The sequence below is a fragment of the Macaca fascicularis genome, chromosome X (assembly GCF_037993035.2).
Source record: "Macaca fascicularis isolate 582-1 chromosome X, T2T-MFA8v1.1".
Lineage (NCBI taxonomy): Eukaryota > Metazoa > Chordata > Mammalia > Primates > Cercopithecidae > Macaca > Macaca fascicularis.
In genome coordinates, this window is record NC_088395.1 from 81,962,212 (window position 1) to 81,981,885 (window position 19,674).

At 33.3% G+C, this 19,674-nt stretch overlaps 1 protein-coding gene across 8 annotated transcripts in view; it reads right to left on the reverse strand.

The window, feature by feature from the left end:
• Positions 1-19,674, reverse strand: part of ABCB7 (ATP binding cassette subfamily B member 7) — a 137,226-nt gene that overhangs the window by 56,793 nt on the left and 60,759 nt on the right. For all 8 annotated transcript variants that reach the window (XR_010584134.2, XM_065537821.2, XM_065537820.1 and 5 more), the window contains one exon: positions 11,865-11,984. Coding sequence is in view for 7 of the 8 variants with exons in the window: in XM_065537821.2 (XP_065393893.1) it covers positions 11,865-11,984 (120 nt within the window). In the remaining variant the exon portion in view is untranslated. The remainder of the gene's footprint in view (positions 1-11,864; positions 11,985-19,674) is intronic.

The following is a 19,674-nucleotide window of genomic DNA, read 5'->3' on the forward strand; positions in this document are numbered from 1 at the left end:
TTTTCCAGGAAATTCATGAATAACCCACCCCTTATTTCACAACTAATCAAGGAATAGCCATATAGCTAACCAGAAATCCACAAGGGCTGCTGCTGCTACTCTGTCTATGGAGCAACCATTTTTCTGTACTCTGTTGCTCTAATAACCTTGCTTTCACTTTGCTGTCAGCTCACTCTTGAATTCTTTCCTGCACGAAGCCAAGAACCCTCCCAGGCTAAGCCCCAATTTTGGGGTTTGCCTGCATTAAGGGTACTCAGACAATTTGTAAAGATTATCAGGGTAGTGGTAGAATCCTCACAGAACTGAAGTTTCTATTCTCATTAAAGGAAAAATATCAAACAACAACAAAGCAGTTATGTAAGTTGATCAAATAGAAATTATTTTATATTATATACATTATTAATTCATGAAAATTAGGCCTAGGCAATAAAGGAAATGTCATTAAAGATTTCCACTGCATCACCAAAATAATTCTGGCTTGTATATAAAGTTTGCTCTGGGCATCAAAGAGTAACCTCAACAGAAAACAGCCTATTTAATCCAATCCTTGCATCATAGCTGAATATGGATTCTGAGAAAGTAAAGCAAGAGTTATGACTAATCTATATGAATAACAGACACACAGAAGACTCCATATGCAAGACTGTTACATAATGTAATATTTGTAAGTAATCTGTTGTTTTTACCTAATATAATAGTTTGAAAGTATAAGCATGACAAAGCTATGACACAGAAAGGGACTATATGTCATTGTCATTTTAAATAACAGACATCTAAAAGCTAGAGATCATAATATCCGTAAAACAAACTTGTTTTACCTTATTTCATGGCTGAAGCACACAGAACCAAAAGCAAATTAAAGAATATGAAAGAGCAATTGACTTGTAGTCTCAACACCACTAATCTAATCTAAGAGATAAATCCTCTTATCTAAATCCTCTAGCAGATAAAACATTTAGAGGGGAAAAGTAAATCACACTGATATTTAATGAACAACCTCAACGTAACTAGTAGAAGTTACATGATATGTGAACCTGATTCATTAAAATTTTTTGTTGATATGGCCTTATCCCCTAAAATTTGTCTGGCCCCGTTTAGCAGGTTCTAGAGGAAATTCTAGCCTCTGACACCTACAGCTACAACTAACATTAAAGACAGCCAACTCCTAGCCAGATAAACATAAAATCTCACATTAAAGCATATTTACCTCAGTACATTTTACCTAATGCATTGTCTAGCTTTCAAAAAAATCACAAGGCATGCCAAAAGGCAAAGAAGAATCTAAACAGACAAAGTAAACATTGGAACCAGACTCACATACGGCAGAGATTTTAGAATTCTAAGACGAGGAATTTAAAATGCCAAAGGCTCTAATGGAAAAAGCAGACAGCATGCAAGAAAAGATGGGTAATATAAACAAAGAGAGGGGAATCTCTAAGAAATAATCAAAAGGTTATGCAAGAAATCAAAAACACTCTAACGGAAATGACGAATGTCTTTGATAGGCTCATCAGTAGACAGGACACAAAATAGAAAAGAATCAGTGAGCTTGAAGACGTATGTCAGTGAAAACTTCACAAAGTGAAAAGTAAAGGACAAAATGAATTTAAAATGGAAAAGAATATGCAAGAAATATGGGAGAATTACAAAAGGTGTAACATACGTATACATAATGGGAATACCACAAGGAAAAGGGAAAAGGAACAGAAAAAATAATTGAAATAATAAAGGCTAAGAATTTTCTAAAATTAACGACAACACCAAACCACAGATCCAGGAAAGCTTAGAGAACATCAAGTAGAAAAAAACAAAACAAAACAAAACAAATAAAACACAACAACAACAAAAAACTCCCAAAAGGTACAGCCTGGCATATCATATTCAAACTACAAAAATCAAAGACAAAAATAATCTTAAAAGAAGCCAGGGGAATCCCCTATAAAGGAACAAGAATAAAAATAGCAGTGAATGCAAGCAAGAACAGAGTGGAGTGAAATATTTAAACTGTTGAAAAAAACAATCCACCAACCTAGAATTCTGCACCTAGTGAAACTGTCCTTTACAAGTGAGGGAAAAATATATACTCTCTACAAAAGCAAAAATTGAGGAAATTTGTTGCTAGTACATGGATCTTGCAAGAACTGTTTTTAAAAAAAAGTTTTCCAGAGAGAATGGAAATGACATTGGTCAAAATCTCAGATTTACATTTAATAGGGAAGCAATGTTAGAGAAGAAATTAATGTAAAATAAAATAATTTATTTTTATTCTTAATTGATCTAACAGGTAAGTTTCTTCAAAATAATAACAGCAACAATGTATTGGGTAATTAAAGCTTATAAATAGGTGAAATGAATCACAGCAGTGTGTAAGTGATAGGGGGAAATGTGCACCACTCCCATGAAGCAGTAACAGTGTTATATTAAAGTGGAATTAGACTGCCTATAAATGTATAATGCAAACTCTATGGCAACCACTTAAAAATTGAAAAGTATAATTGGAAAGTTAAATGATTAGAAAAAACAAAATAATATAAACTGTTTAATTAAAGCCAGAGAAGGAAGAAAAAGATTGAAGAAAAAGTAAAATAAAAGCAAAAACCAAAGAAGAAAGGCAATGAACAGAAAACAGTTACATATATGGTCAATATTAATCCAATAATATCAGTTAATCTTTTAAATATGAATAGTCTATACCAATTAAAACATCATGCCTGGATCTGATGGCATTAAAAAAAACCCAGATTGTCAGAATGGATTTTTAAAAGATGATCCAACTACAGATCCCATTTTAAATATAAAGACATAATGAATTATATGTAAACGGATGAAGAAATATATATCATCTTATCAAAGCTAAGCTGGAGTAACTATATTAATTTCAGATAAAACACACTTCAGATCAAGGAAAATTAACAGGAAACAAGAATAAAAGAGGGGCATTACATAATGATAAAGAGGTCAATTCTCCAAAAAGATATAACATTCCTTAATTGTGTATGCACCTAACAACAAAATATCAAAATGCATGGGGCAAAAACTGATAGAATGGCAAGGAAAAATAGATGCATCCTCTATTATATCTAAATGACACCTATAGGATACTTCATCCAACAAGAGCAGAATACATATTCTTCTCAAACTTGCACAGATCATTCACCAAGATAAATGACACTCTGGGCCATAAAACACACCTTTACAAATTTTTAAAAATACACATCGCATGAAGTATGCCCTAGGCAAAATGGAATTGAATTAGAAATCACTAACAGAATGACAGTAGGCATATCCCAACGATTAAACAACATGCTTTTAAATAACACGTGGGTCAAAGACTAAAGAGAAATCTAAAAATATTTTGAACTAAATAAAGATGGAAGATATAATGTATCAAAATTTGTGGGATGCAGCAAAAGCAGCACTTAAAAAGAAATTTATAGCACTGAATGCAAATATTAGAAAAGAAAGACCTAAGATGAATAATCTAAGTTTCCATCTTGGGAAAATAAAAAAAAAGTGCGAATTAAATCCAAAGTAAGCAGAAGAATAAAAATTGGGGCAGAAATCAATGAAATTGAAAAAAGGAAATCAACAAAACCAAAAGCTGGCTCTTGGAAAAGAGCAATAAAATTGCTAAGTCTCTAGTCAGGCTAATCAAGCAAAAAAGAAAGAAGACAAATTACTAACATCAGAAATGAAAGGCAGGCCTTCAGTACTATTTCTATGAACATTAAAAGAATAATTGAGGGATAGTATGAGCAACTCTAGTACAACAAATTTGATAACTCAGATGAAATGGACAAATTCCTTAAAAGATCCCTTCCTATACAAGATACATGGATAAATTCAATTGGTCTGTATCTATTCAAGAAATTGATTCAATAATTAATAACCTTCCAAAACAGAAAGCACTGATCCAAATGGTTTCACTGGTGAATTTTACTAACTACTTAAAGAAGAAATGATGTGAATTCTCTATAATTTCTTCCAGAAAACAGAAGTAGAGGGAATACTTCCTAACTCATTCCATGAAAACAGTACCACTCTAATATCAAAACCAAAGACATTATAAGAAAAGTACAGACCACCCTCTCTCCTGAATATAGATACAAAAATCCTCAACAAAATATTACCAAATCATACCCAACAATGTACAAAAATAATTATACAACATAACCAGGTGGAATTTATTCTGGGTATGGAAAGCTGGTTCAACATTTGAAAATCGGTTAATGTAATCCATCACATCAACAAGCTAAAGAAGAAAAATCAAATGATAGCAGATGAAGAAAAATAATTTAACAAATTCCAACACCTACTTATTACAAAAACTCCCAGCAAACTAGGAATAGAGGAAAACTTCAACTTGATCACAAACACCTACAAAAAACCTTAAAGCTAATAGCATACTTAATGGTGGGAAACTAAACTGTGAACAAGGCAAGGATGTCCTCTTTTATCACATTACATTCAACACTACTAGAAGTCACAGCTAATGCAATAAGATAAGAAAAGGAAATAAAGGTATTCATTCTAGAAAGGATGAAATAAAACTGTCTTTGCAGGTGATATAATTGTCTATATAGAAAATCTGAAAAAAAAAATCAACAAAAAACCCTACTAGAACTAATAAGCAATTACAGCAAGGCTGCAACATACAAAGTCATATACAAAAGTCAACTACCTTCCCACATACCACCAATGAACAATATGCAATTTGAAACAAAAAATACGCCATTTAAATCAAAAACAAAAAATGAAATACTTCAGTACAAATCTAACAAATGTGTGCAAAAGGTATATGAGGAAAACTATAAACTCATATGAAAGAAATCAAAGAAGCTAAATAAATGGAGAGATACTCCATGTTCATGTATAGGAAGACTCAATATTGTTGAGATGTCAGTTTTCTCCAGCTTGATCTATAGATTCAATGTAACCCCAATCAAAATCCCAGTAAGCAATTTTGTGGATATGGACAAATTGATCCTAAAGTTTATATAGAAAGGCAAAAAATTCAAAACAGCCAACAGAATACTGAAAAAGAAAACAATATTGGAGGTCTGACACTACCCGACTATAAGACTTACTATATGAAGCTACAGTAATCCTGACAGTGTGGTATTGGTCAAAAAACAAACAAATAGATCGATGGAAATAGAAGAGACAGCACACAAAAACAGACTCACAAAAATACAGTCAACTGATCTTTCACAAAAGGAGCAAAGGCAACCCAGTGGGGAAGAGATAGCCTTTTCAATAAATGATGCTGGAGCAACTGAGCATGCCAATGAAAAAAAAAAAAAAGGAATCCAGACACAGACCTTACATATTTCATAAAAATTAACTCTAAATAGATCATAGACCATAATGTAGAAGATGAAACTATAAATCATCTAGAAGACAACGTAAGATAAAATCCAGGTAACCTTGGGTTTGGCAATGACTTAGCACCAAAAACATGATCTATGAAAGATTGGTAAGTAGGACTTCATTAATATTAAAAACTTCTGCTTTACAAAACACACTGTTAAGAGAATAAGATGACAAGCCACAGACTGGGACAAAGTATTTGCAAAAGACTTGTCTGATAATGTATTTGCATCCAAAATTACAAAAGAACTCTTAAATCTCAAAAATAAGAAAACAATCCAATTTAAAAATGGGCAAAAGAACTGATCAGACATTTCACCAAATAAGATATACAAATGACAAAAAAGCGTATGAAAAGACGTCAACGACATATGTCATTAGGCATTTGTAAATCAGAACAAAAGTGAGATGCTACTACACACCTATTAGAATGGCTAAAATCTAAAATATCGCTAACACCAAATGCTAGTGAGGATGTGGAGCAACAGGAACTCTTATTCATTGCTTGTAGGAATGTAGAACGGTATACCAACTATAAAAGGTTATTTAGGAGTTTCTTACAAAACAAAACATAGTCTTACAAGACAATCCAGCAATTGTGTTCTTTGGTATTTACCCAAATGAGATGAAAACTTATGGCCACACAAAAACCTGCACACAAATGTTTACTACAGCTTTATCAATGATGGCCAAAATCTAAAGGAAACCAAGATGTCTTTCAACAGGTGAGTGGATAAACACACTATAGTACACCCATATATTATTCAGTGATACAAAGAAAAGAGCTATCAGGTCACACACACACACACACACAATGAATATCTTGAAATACATATTGCTAAGTGAAGGAAGCCAGTCTGAAAAAGCTACATACCATATTGTTCCAACTATATGACATTCTGGAAAAGGCAAAACTAGAGAGTTAGTAAAAAGATCACTGTTGTTAGGAATTTTGGAGGAAGGAAGGACAGATGAATAGATGGATCACATGGGATTTTGGGGGTAGGGAAACTATTCTATATGATATATGATATCATAATGGTGAATACATGACATTATACATTTCCCAAAAACCACAAAACTGTAGAACACAAAAAGTGAATCCTAATGTAAACTATGGACTCGGTTAATAATAATGTATCTTTTAAAAATAATTGGTTCATCAGTTTTAGCAAATGTACCATATTAATGCAAGATGCTAATAAGAGAAGAAACTGCATTGTGGGGGGGAAAAAGGGGTATATATAATAACTCTTTGTACTTACTGTTCAATTTTTCTGTAAACTTAAAACTTCTCCAAGATATAGTCTTTTAATAATAATAATAATAATAATGATAATAATAATAAAACAGGGTAAAATTCATACTTCTCAAAGGCATCAGGTAGCACTGCCTCATTTTAAAAAATATTTTTCAGAAAAATTTCAAAAAAAATGAATAAGTACATAAATGTTTTAATTTTACAAATGTCAAAATAGTTATTAAAAAATGCTAAATCCTTCATAAAGCTTTCCCTATATGCTTAATTGTTGGTACACTACTACAGCTTCCTTTGTCTCTCCTTTTGGATGTTTCTATTATGTCATATATATATATTTATATATATATATATAAAAAAATCATTATTTGTTAGTCAATAAATATTTGCTCAATATATATATTACCTGTCATACTTTATATAACAGATGCATTTCTGAAGAAAAAGGGTGTTTATTTTTATAAATCACTCTCCCTTGAAATTATTATAATTGTAAAGATAGCTTATTTTTGCACTTGATACTTTAATTTCCTTTGCCCCCAGTTTTCTGTCATCTAAGTGGTTTCCAAGATGGCAGTGGTTAGAGAATATGAATAAACATTTTTTGGTAATATTAAAATAAAGGTAACATACATTTTATAAAATCAAATGATTTCAATAAATATGTTTTACATTTTCCCTAAATCCTGGCATGGTTGTATGTAAAATACTAATAGAAAGGTTGAATTAGGTTGGACGGGCGCCGTGGCTCATGCCTGTAATCCCAACACTTTGGGAGGCTGAGGCAGGTGGATCACCTGAGGTCAGGAGTTTGAGATGAGCCTGACCAATATGAGAAAACCCCATCTCTACTAAAAATACAAAAATAAGCCGGGTATGGTGGCATCCGCCTGTAATCCCAGCTACTTGGGAGGCTGAGACAGGAGAATCGCTTGAACCTGGGAGTCGGAGTTTGCAGTGGGCAGAGATCACGCCACTGCACTCCAGCCTGGGCAACAAGAGTGAAACTCCATCAAAAAAAAAAAAAAAACACATCATAGAAGACCTCAAATTTCCCAGATTAATAATATGATACTCCTATGATATATGTATAGATGGTAAGAAAATACATTGCATATGATTTGTAGGGATTTAAGGAATGAATACAAATGGCATTTTGTTTTTGTCTCTCTTGGTAGTGGAACCCCTAAAATACATCTTATATAGAACCCAAACATATTAAAATAGAATTGCTGCAACTCTGCTAGAAGAAATACCAATCCACTCTCCTAGTCTACTCTGGACTCCAAAGCATCTCTACATAATACCGTTTATCTTTAAAATTTTTGCTGGAGACAATGATAGCCTTAAGATCCTCAGAATCAAAAGAACATTAAAAAGTAAATAAGTAAGCAGAAGGTATGCTATGCTCCCATATATTAGGCACAAAATCTTCCTCCTGTTTTCCTCTTCTTATTTGATAATCCTTTCTTTCTTCTTCCTCATCTATGTTTCATGCCTAGTTATGATACCACTACAGCCATGCAGATGGCAGGGTGGCATTTAGAGCTGAGAAGATTATTGAACACTGCACTAAAATCCCCAGAATATGTGGAGAAGATAGGAAAGATTAGAATATAAAGAGGCCTAGATTGATCCAAGGTGTTTATATGTCAAAGCATATATTCAGGCTTGATGAAAAATAGGAAGTCAAGGATAAAAGGGGATAACAATCCATCTTTCCACACCAATTATAAAATACACCTGCAATACTACTCAAGAATAAACAATGATCACTTTTTAATTATTTGCAAGAGCAAGCACTTTTAAATGGACAGTCTACAAAGCTGTGCAAATGCTTTTAGGAATAGTCAAATGCTACTACTATGTTCTACATGTTTGAAGTTATTCTATGATCTAGTTTCTGTTTTGTAAAAAGAAAATTGTTTTCTATATGCTTTGAAAGTACTAGCAGGCACTCATCATAACATCTGGTAATTTCTTCCTTCTCCTGATTCAAAAGAAATTAAACATTCTTTTTGAGGATTTTCTATATTCCCTTCTGCTTATTTGCAATCAGTTTACATGAGTTTAGTATAGCATTTTCCATCTTATGGGCACTCAGTAGTTGTTGATTAAAGAACCAAATATTAACCTTCTAAAAATATTTTAGTCATTAAGGAAGTTAGTTTAGATCTATGTTTCATACCCTGATATTGACCTGTCACTAAGCAACAGAAATCTGTATTTTAAAGGACTGGAACTCACTCTAAAAATAAATTCTAATACAAATGCCATTACTTAAGACTCCCCACGTTGGCTAGCTTAAATAGTCATGTTCTAACCTGTTCTCTTCAATTAAAAAGAAAGTGTAGAAAACAATCTGCCTTTAACTTGTCAGCAAAGTACTTGCATTCAACTAACAAAGGAGCATATGAGCTTAGAACCATATTTATCCTTAGGTAATTTATATGTAAAAGACAATTCAGCAAACAGTACTATGCTAAAAATGCACGAGGGTTAAAATTTTTAAACAATACCTATTAAAATTACATTTGTAATATTGTTCCCTCTGTTCAGTTTAAACAAATATAACAAAAAATGTGTTCTTGATCTGTTGCTCAGCATCTTGATTTAAGTAAGTACTCTTCCCCAAGAATGGGTGAGATCCACTGGGAGAGTACTCAACAGACATTACAGATGAGAAAGGAGACATGAAATAGAGTCTGATTGTGAATTATTTTGGCTTTACTCTTAACTCTTCGGTCACTCCTTCTCAGTTTCCTCTATTTACTTCCCTAGAGGAACACATTAATCAAAGGTAATGTCCCTAGTTGTCTTCTCTTTCCTTCTACTTGTGTTTTTTTCCTTGCTGAACTCACTAATTTGCACTGTTTCAACTGTCATCTCAATCTCTCTAGACCTGGGCTCCTTCCTGAGCTTGTTTCACATTTTGTATTACCAGCTGAATATCTCTATCTGGGTGTTCTGCTAGTACCTAAAACTTAACATGTCCAAAACCAAGATCTTCATTTTCCCCAAACAAGACCTTCTGATTATACCCGCTTTTGTTAAAGGCATTCTTATTCTCTCATCCTGGAATCCTACTTTTTTTTTTTTTAACTTCTAATAGTTGATCCATTGCTAAGTATTGTTGACTCTATCTCTCCTACTGCACAGTATCTCTTGCATTTTCCTCCATATTGCAATTTCTACTACCACTTCAGTACAAACTGCTATTAATTCTTATCTAGACTATTATATGAGCCTTATAACTGGTCAGTAAACATTTGCTGAAATGAATGTGTGAAATAAATGGTATCCCTACTTTAGGTCTATCACCACTTGAATTCATCTTTTACACATGGCCAGATTAAGTTCCTAAAACACAGTTCTAACCTTATCACTCATCTATTCAAAATACAGGTTCCTACTTCCCACATAATTAAATACATTTTTCTATTTCACAGTCACAATATTTCACATTTACGAGCTCTAATCTGTCTTTCCAAGCTTATTTGCAAATTCTCTGAAACAACTTACCCTCACTGGAGCCAAGATAGACTATTCACTTCTCTATACATATTATGCTCTCTCACAACTAGGCCATTTTTCATGTTATTCCTACACCTGTAATAATCCTACTCATCAATCAAGGCCTATCTCAGATGTCATCTCCTCTGTGAAACCTTTCCTAACTCCCCATGATGGTGGTTCCTAACTTTCCTCTGAAACCCTACAACACCTGACTGGCACTTCTTTAAATCATTTATGACCTACCTTTTATTAGGGCAATAAAATAAAGCTTGCCTTATCCCATATGGTTTGAGGAAAGAAATTTGCTTTGTTCGTATTTGAATACTCTGCAATGCCAAGAACAGTAGTGTGTATAAGTTCTCAATTAATATTTTTAGGGTAGGGAAAAGAATGAGCAAATAAAGGAGAGTATACATGATACAGGGAAACAATAAGTGGTAAGAACTGAGTTCTAAAATAAAATATTAATCCATATATAAGAGTGGTAGCCAAATTATAGCCAAACCTCCTTTATACTCATTTTAAGCAAACACTTTTAACCATTATTTTTGGAAATCTAAATTTATTTATTTTTAATACTTGTATTTTACTACCTGCCAGGCACTGTTATAAGTCTTTTATATGTTAATTTATTTAATCCTTATAACAACCCTATTTTACAAATGGGGAAACCGAGGCATACAGACTCAACAACTTGCTTAAGGTTACAAGGTGGCAAAGCCCAAGCAGTCTCATTCCTGAGACTTCATCATGACAATATAGTATACCTATAAACATATACTTCCCTGACTTTAAAATCTGAGTAAATTGGGGGCTGGGTGCAGTGGCACATGCCTGTAATCCCAGCACTTTGGGAGGTCGAGGCAGGAGGATTGCCTGGGGTCAGGAGTTAGAGACCAGCCTGGTCAACATGGTGAAACTCCGTCTCTACTAAAAATACAAAAGTTAGCTGGGCACGGTGGCGCGTGCCTATAATCCCAGCTACTCGGGAGGCTGAGGCAGGAGAATCGCTTGAACCCAGGAGGCAGAGATTGCAGTGAGTCAAGATTGTGCCACTGTACTCCAGCCTGGGCAACAAAGTGAGACTCCGTATCAAGAAAAAGAAAGAAAAATCTGACTAAATTGGAAACAAGGTTGTATTTTCTTGAAAACTCAAGGTCATCATTATAACTTAGCTTTATATAGTACAATGACAAACTGAGAAGGCTGATGAAATGCAGAGGGCTCCTATACTGAACGTACCAAAACAGTCAGGTTTTGTGGCTGTTTTTGTTTTGTTTTTTAGCTTTTCTCTTGATATTAAGCTGTTACTTATTACTTATGGCTATCAGTGTTCCTAAAATGGCTTCATCCTCTTTTCAATTTACTGGGATCTGGGAACCAAGCTTACCAAAAATATGTATTAAGTAGGAGCCAAAGAGGTTCCAAAAATCTTCTTTTACAAAGGTGCTTATGCTTTGTTACAATCAATGCTCCTATATCTTACAATGGCTTTAGGAGTGAATTCCACTAATTCTGTGAGAAGTCTGATCCAGAGATAAACAGGACATTACCATATAATTTCTAATGACTGCATAAAATAATTATGTAAACTAAATGAGGGTCCTAAAAGTTGGTTGGTCATGCTACCCCAAAAGTGATTTATACCAGGCCCAGGATTCATAACTAGAAAATGTAGTATTTCTTAGTTAGAGCAACCAAACAATGCATAATTTCTTACCTTTGCACCACCCAAAAATCCAAGCGAAATGGCAACTCTAGCTCGTAGATCTGGCCTGTCTTTGGGCCACACATAAGAAAGCATTGCTTTTATGATTTTCCGAGTATCAACATCTTTTAACTATTGAAAGAGAGAAAACAAAGCAGTGAATAACATGTCATTTCAAATATAACCATAATTCAATAATATAGAATTTATATATTGAGAAATACATGAAAACATTACAAATATAACTTTTATTCTGAATCTAAGGCTAATATCTTTCAAATTCAAAATATTTTGGAGAAAAATTAACTATTTCAATTACTTTAAAAAAAGTTATTTATTTCTCTTAAATGTCTTACTTTCAATTTTAGCCACTCTCATATTGTTAAAAAAGTAATTTAGTGGTCATGAAGGGATATGTACTATACATTTATTTATTAAGCTACCAAAACACTACAGAAAATTCAAAGAAATTTTCCATATTTCCATTTTTGTAGTAGAAAATTTATATACATTTTGGCTATTTGTCAGTTTTTTATTTAAAATATTTTGGAGTCCCATGTCTAAACTCATGGTAGAGCAGAGTTGCAATACTCCTTTTAGGAAAGCAGAGGGTTTAGTATTGCCTATATCAAACAAAGTTGAGTTACTGAAAATTTCCTCACAAATGCAATTTTCCAGTAATACTCAATCTGATCTAAATGCATCTCACATTTTTTCTTTGTTCCATGTTCCTGAGACAACATTCCCATTAAATCCTTTTGCTTTACTTTCAGCTTCAGAGTGAGAAAATTAAGAATAAAAACCATACTTTCTAATACCAAACTAAGGAGACCAATATACATATATTCTAAAACTACTATATTATTATGGTTGGCAAAACAATCCCCATTTAAAAATTAAAATATTAACTTGATTTCTGGAAAAGATATTAAAAAGAATAAAACATACCCAAAAAACACTGAAAATAAAAAGAAAAGAGTAAAAAAAAAAAAAAAGATACTGCTTATTACTGCTGAGGGCATATGAAAATGAGCAGTCTAATACACTGTTAATGGAGAATACGCTGAAATAATTTTTCTGGAGAGCAATTTGCTATCGTTTACAAGCTTTTAAAATAATATTGCCCTTTGTGTCAAGAATTCTACTTCTGGGAATTTATGCCAAAAAAAAAAAAAAACCCCTTATAAATATGCTCTAAGTTGAATCAATTTTATCTCCTAAAAATCTCTTGAATCTATTTCTTTCCATTTCTAACCATAAACCTAATCTAAGCTATCATCAATTATCGCATAAACCACTGCAACAATCTCCTAACTGATCTCCCTGCATCTGCTTTGCCCTTATCTAGTAAGTTCACCCTGCAATCAGATTTCCCTTCCAGCTGAAAACCCTTAAGCAGTAGCCTATCATTCTCGGGATAAAAACTAAAATCTGTAACACGGCTTATAAGGCTCTACTTGGTCTGGCCCCTGAATACCTCTCCAGTTATATTTTATACCACTGCTTTCAGTGCTTAGGCTGCACTGCCTTTCTTTCAGTTCCTTAAACATGCCATAATCCTTTCTGTCATAGGGACTTTACACAGTAATGTCTACTCTGTCTGGAATAATCTCTCTGTAACACCTTCCCCTGTGGTCCCTTCAACCTCTTTCAACTAGTTGATCAACAGCTCAAATAGCATTTCCTCAATAATGCCTTCCCCAGCCCATCAGGGTCCTTTGCCTTAGTCTCACACAGTACATTATTCCTTTCTTTCACAGTATCCATTTCAGTTATAAACTACATAAACAGCAGTACAATTATTTGATTAATATCTGCTCTCCTGCACATTCCACATGAGTAATCACTCTAATAGTAGTGCTCACTGTTGTAACTCAAAGCCAAATACAGTGACTAACATACAATAGGTACCTAATGAATACCTGTTGAATAACGGAATGAAAATTTAGCTATAAGGTTGTTTATACCAATTCTGTTTTAATAGAAACAAAATTGGAAACAGCCTAAATGATGCATGTTGGAGAACAGCATAAATAGAGTGAACACATACAACAAAACACAGCCATTCAGAAATATACGTAGTGACAGAGGAATGTCTTAAATGAAAAAAGCAGAGTGAAAAAAATATGTTTGTGGGAAAAAATGTGATATACGTAGGAGTTTACACCAAAAGTGTCAATAACAGTAGCTGCGAGTGGGTGGAATCATTGATACTTTTTTATGACTTTTTTTGTTGTTGTTGTTGGCTTGCTTCTACTTTTTATAACTCACATATATTCAGAGGGGTTAGGGAGGGAAGTTATATAATTTTGAGCAGATTTGCAAAGGAATTGGGGGAAACTGTCAACATATGATATAAAACTAACCTGCAGTATATAAGGTACTGTCAAGGCCCAGGACAGTACCTTATATACTACAGGTTAGTTTTACATTATAGTTATCCCTCTAGGACTCAGCAAACTACTTTTCTAGTCTTTTAGGCAGTTTATTGCATAAAAAGTATTAGAAATAAAATTGTTCATATTGTAAAAACACAAGGGTTATCTTCCTGAACTGCTTTAAATACCTAAGATGACAAAAATATGAAATGTGAAAGTATAGTTCTTAACGTTTTATTTTATACACACACATATACATGCTCTTATAACTGGTAAGGCCTTTGAAGGCAGTAATTTTAAAATTCCCTTTCCCAATAGAACTATTATGAAATAAATATAATTTAAAGCATTATAACACAAACTAGGGCATTTCAACCACTTTCCCATTTCATGAGTTTTGTCTATCTTATTTTTCTTGATGGAATAATGGAAAAAGGCCCTATTTTCACGTATCTTTAGAAACACTCTCTTCTATCAAAACCTTCTACAACACATCCCAGAATTTCTTCAATAAGGACACAGTGAAGTTATGGCTAAGAGCAAGAAAATTATTCTAGTTGGCTTAATAGTGCATAAAATGTCACTTCTTTTAACAAAATGGGTTCTGAAGTTACGTAATCATCCATTATGAGTCCATTAAGCTGTAAAGTACATGAATTCCATTAGTTTTGATAAACTATAAAGTTTGAAAAATAATGCATCTAAGTGGAGACCAAATCAAAGAGGCACCTCAGAGTCCGAGGCACAGTTTTAATTGATTCATAATATTTTACATATTTATGGGGTACACGTGATATTTTGTTGAACGTACAGAATATGTAATGATCAAATCAGAGTATTAGGGGTATCTATCTCCTTGAGTATTTATCATTTCTATGTGTTGGGAACATTTTAAGTTCTCTCTTCCAGATACTTTGAAATACACATTATTGCTAACTATAGTCACCCTGCTCTGCTATCAAACATTAAAACTTACACCTTTTATCTAACTGTAGGTTTGTACCCATTGACCAATCTCCCTCTATCTCCCACGCCTAACCACACACCCTTCCCAGGCTCTGATACCTATCACTCTATTCTCTACCTCTATAAGATCAACTTTCTTAGATAACATGTGATATTTGTCTTTCTGTGCCTGACTTATTTCACTTAACATACTGACCTCCAGTTCCATCCATGTCGCTGCAAATGACAGGATTTCACTTTTTTATAGACTAAGAGTATTCCACATTTATATTATCGAATTTCCCATTGATGGACACTTAAGATTCCGTATCAGCTATTGTGAAAAGTGCTACAATCAACATACAACATGCAGGTATCCTTTTGATATACTGATTACCTTTCCTTTGGATAAATACCCAGTAGTGGGATGGCTGGATCATATGGTAGTTCCAGTTCCAGTTTTTTGAGAAATCTCCATACTGTTTTTCATAATGGCTGTACTAATTTATAGTCCCACCAACAGTGTATAAGAGCTTCCTTTTGTCTGCATCCTCACCAATATCTGTTATTTTTTGTGTTTTTAATCAAGGCCATTATAACTGAGGGAAGAGGATATCTCATGTGGTCTTGATTTGCATTTCCCTGGTGATTAGTGATGTTGAACATTTTCCCACATACTTGTTGGCCATCAACATGTCTTCTTTTGAGAAATGTCTTTTTAATTGAGTTTTTTTTATTATTGAGTTGAGTTCCTCGTATATTCTGAATATTAGTCTCTTGTTGGATGAAGTTTGAAAATATTTTCTCCCATTTAACAGGTTGTCTCTTCCTCTGTTGTTCCTTTTGCTGTGTAGAAGCTTTTTAGCTTAATATAGTCCCAGCTGTTTATTTTTGGTTTTGTTATCTGCTTTTCAGGTCTTCACTACAAAATCTTTGCATAGACCAATGTCCTAAAGTATTTTCCCTATTTTTTCTTCTAGTAGTTTTACAGATTCAAGTCTTACATTTAAGTCTTTAATCCATCTTGAGTTGATTTTTGCACATGGTGAGAGATAGGGATTCAGTTTCATTCTTCTATATACAGACTCCAATTTTGCCAGCACAATTTATTAAAGAGAGTGTCCTTTTCCCATGTATGTTCTTGACGCTTTTGTCGAAAATCAGTTGGCTATAAATACATGGATTTATATTTGGATTCCCTATTCTGCTCTATTGGTCTACATATGTTTTTATACCAATACCATGCCATTTTTGTTACAATAGTGTTATAATATATTTTGAAGTCAGGTAGTGTGATGTCTCTAGCTTTATTCTTTTTGCTCAGGATTGCTTCGGCTACATGGGCTCTTTTTTTGGTTCCATACAAATTTTGGAATTCTTTTTTCTATTTCTGTGAAAAATGATGTTATAGTTTTCCTTGTAGAGATCTTTCACCTCCTTGGTTAGGTTTAATCCTGAGTATTTTTTTGGTAGCTATTATAAGTGGGATTGCCTTCTTAATTTTTTTCTTAATGATTTCACCATTGGTGTATAGAAAGACTACTGATTTTTGTATGTTGATTTTGCGTCCTGTAACTTTACCAAATTTATTTATCAGATGTAAAAGTTTCGTTGGTGAAGTAGTTTTTTTCTAGATATAAAATCATATCATCAACTAAGAGGGACAATCTGACTTCTTTCCCAATTTGGATGCCTTTTATTTGTTTCTCTTGCCTGATTGCTCTGGCTAGGACTTCTAGTACCATGTTGAATAGGAGTGGTGAAAACAGGCATCCCTGTCTTGTTACAGTTTTTTTTTTTTTTTTTGTGGAAAGGCTTTCAACTTTTCCCTATTCGGCATGTTGTTAGCTGTGGGTAAGTCATATATGGCGTTTATCATGTTGAGTTTTTCTATGCCTTCTGTGCTGAGTTTTTATTCTGAAGAGATTTTGAATTTTATCAAATGCTCTTCCTGTGTCTATTGACAAGTGAAAGATTGATTATTTGAAAAGATAAATAAAGCTGAAAGACCACTAGCTAGATTAACCAAGAACAAAATATAAGATTCAAATATGCATAATCAGAAATGGAAAAGGAGACGTACAACTGATACCACAGAAATACAAAATATCATCAGAGACTACTATGAGCACTTCTATGCATACAAACTAGAAAACCTAGAGGAAATAGATACATTTCTGGAAATGTACAACCTCCCAAGATTGAATGAGGAAAAAAACAGAAATACAGAACCCACCAACGAGTTTCGAAATTGAATCAGTAATAAAAAATCTCGAAACAAACAAACCAAAAAACCCCAGAACCAGGCAGAGTCACACACAAATTCCATGAGACATATAAATAACTGGCACTAATCCTACTGAAACTGTTCCAAAACATTTCAGCAAGAGGGAATCCTCCGTAACTCATTCTACAAAGGCAGCATTACCCTAAAACCAAAACCAGGCAAGGAAACAACCCAAAAGAAAACAAAACAAAAAACTACAGGCCAATATCCCTGATGAACACAGATGTAAAAATCCTAAACAAAATATCAGTAAACCAACTCTAACAGCACAACAAAAAGATAATATACCATGATCAAGTGGGTTTTATTCCAGGAATGCAAGAATATATGCAAAGCAATAAATGTGATTCACTACATAAACAGAATTAAAAACAAAAATCATCTCAATAGATGCAGAAAAAGCATTCAATAAAATCCAGCATAAACCTTCAATAAACTAGACATAGAAAAAATATACCTCAAAATAATCAAAGCCACATATAGCAAACCCACAGCCAATATCACACTGAATGGGGAAAACTTGAAAGCATTCCTGAGAACGAGAATAGAACAAGGATGCCTACTTTCAACCCCTTCTATTCAACATCTAATTGAGAGTCCTAGCTACAGCAATCAGAGAAGAGAAATAAATAAAAAGCATCCAAACTGGAAAACAGGAAGTCAAATTATCTCTTTTTGCTGATGATATGATCTTACACCTAGAAAACTCCTCCAAAAGGTTCCTCCAAAAGGGTCCTAGAGTTGATAAATAACCTCAGTAAAGTTCAGGATACAAAATCAATGTACAAAAATGAGCATTTCTATACATCAATAACAATCAAGCAGAGAACCAATCAAGAGCTCAATCTCATTTACAATAACTACAAGAAAATAAAATATCTAGGAATACATTTAGCCCATGAGTTGAAAGATCTCTACAAGAAGAACTATAAAACACTGATGAAAGAAGTCATAGAAGACACAAACAAATAGAAAAACAAACTCAAGGATTGAAAGAATCAATATTGTTAAAAAGACCATACTGTCCAAAGCAATTTACAGATTCAACACTATTCCTATCAAACTACTAATGTCATTTTTCACAGAATTAGAAAAAACTGTTCTAAAATTCATACTGAACAAAAAAGAGCCAGAATACCCAAAACAATCCTAAGCAAAAAGAATAAAGAGGTATCACATTTTCTGACTTTATACTACAAGGCTACAATAACCAAAACAGCCTGTACTGGTGTAAAATTACACAGATAGATCAATCAGAAAGAAAGCCGCATATGTACAACTAACAGATCTTTGACAAAGTTGACAAAAGTATATACTGGGGAAAGGACAATCTATTCAATAAATACTGTGGGGAAAATCAGATAGCCACATACAGAATATTGACACTGGACCCATATCTCTCACTAAAAACAAAAATTAACTAAGGTCTAACTATAAAAAGCCTAGAAGAAAACCTAGGAAAAACTTTTCTAGACATTGGCCTAGGCAAAGAATTTATGACTAAGACTGCAAAAGCACAGATAACAAAAGCAAAAATAGACAAACGGAACTCAAATGAAAAAGATTCTACACAGCAAAATAAATAATTAACAGAGTAAATAGAAAACTTACAGAATGGGAGAAAATATCTGCAAACTGTGCATCCAACAAAGAACTAATATCCAGGATCTAAAAGGAACTCAAAGAACTCAACAAGAAAAAAGCAAGTAACTCCACCAAAAAGTGAGCAAAAGACACGAACAGATAGTTTTCAAAAGAAGACATATAAGCAGTTAACAAACATATGAAAAAATATTTAACATCGATAATCATCACAGAAATCCAAACGAAAATCACAATGAGATACCATCTTGCACCAGTCAGAATGGCTATTATTAAACAATTAAAAAACAACAGAAGTTGGTGAAGATGTAGAGAAAAGGGAATGCTTATACACTGTTGGTGGTAATGGAAATTAGTACAACTGCTATGGAAAGCAGTATGGAGATTTCTCAAAGAGCTAAAAATAAAACTACCATTCAATCCAGCGATCCTATTCCTGGGTATCTTCCTAAAGGGAAACAAATCATTATATAAAAAAGACACCTGCACTCATATGTTTACCACAGCACAATTCATAATAGCAAAGTAATGGAATCAACCTAAATGTCCATCAACGGATGAGTGAATAAAGAGTATGTGGTATAGAGTACCATCAAGGGACGCAGAGCAC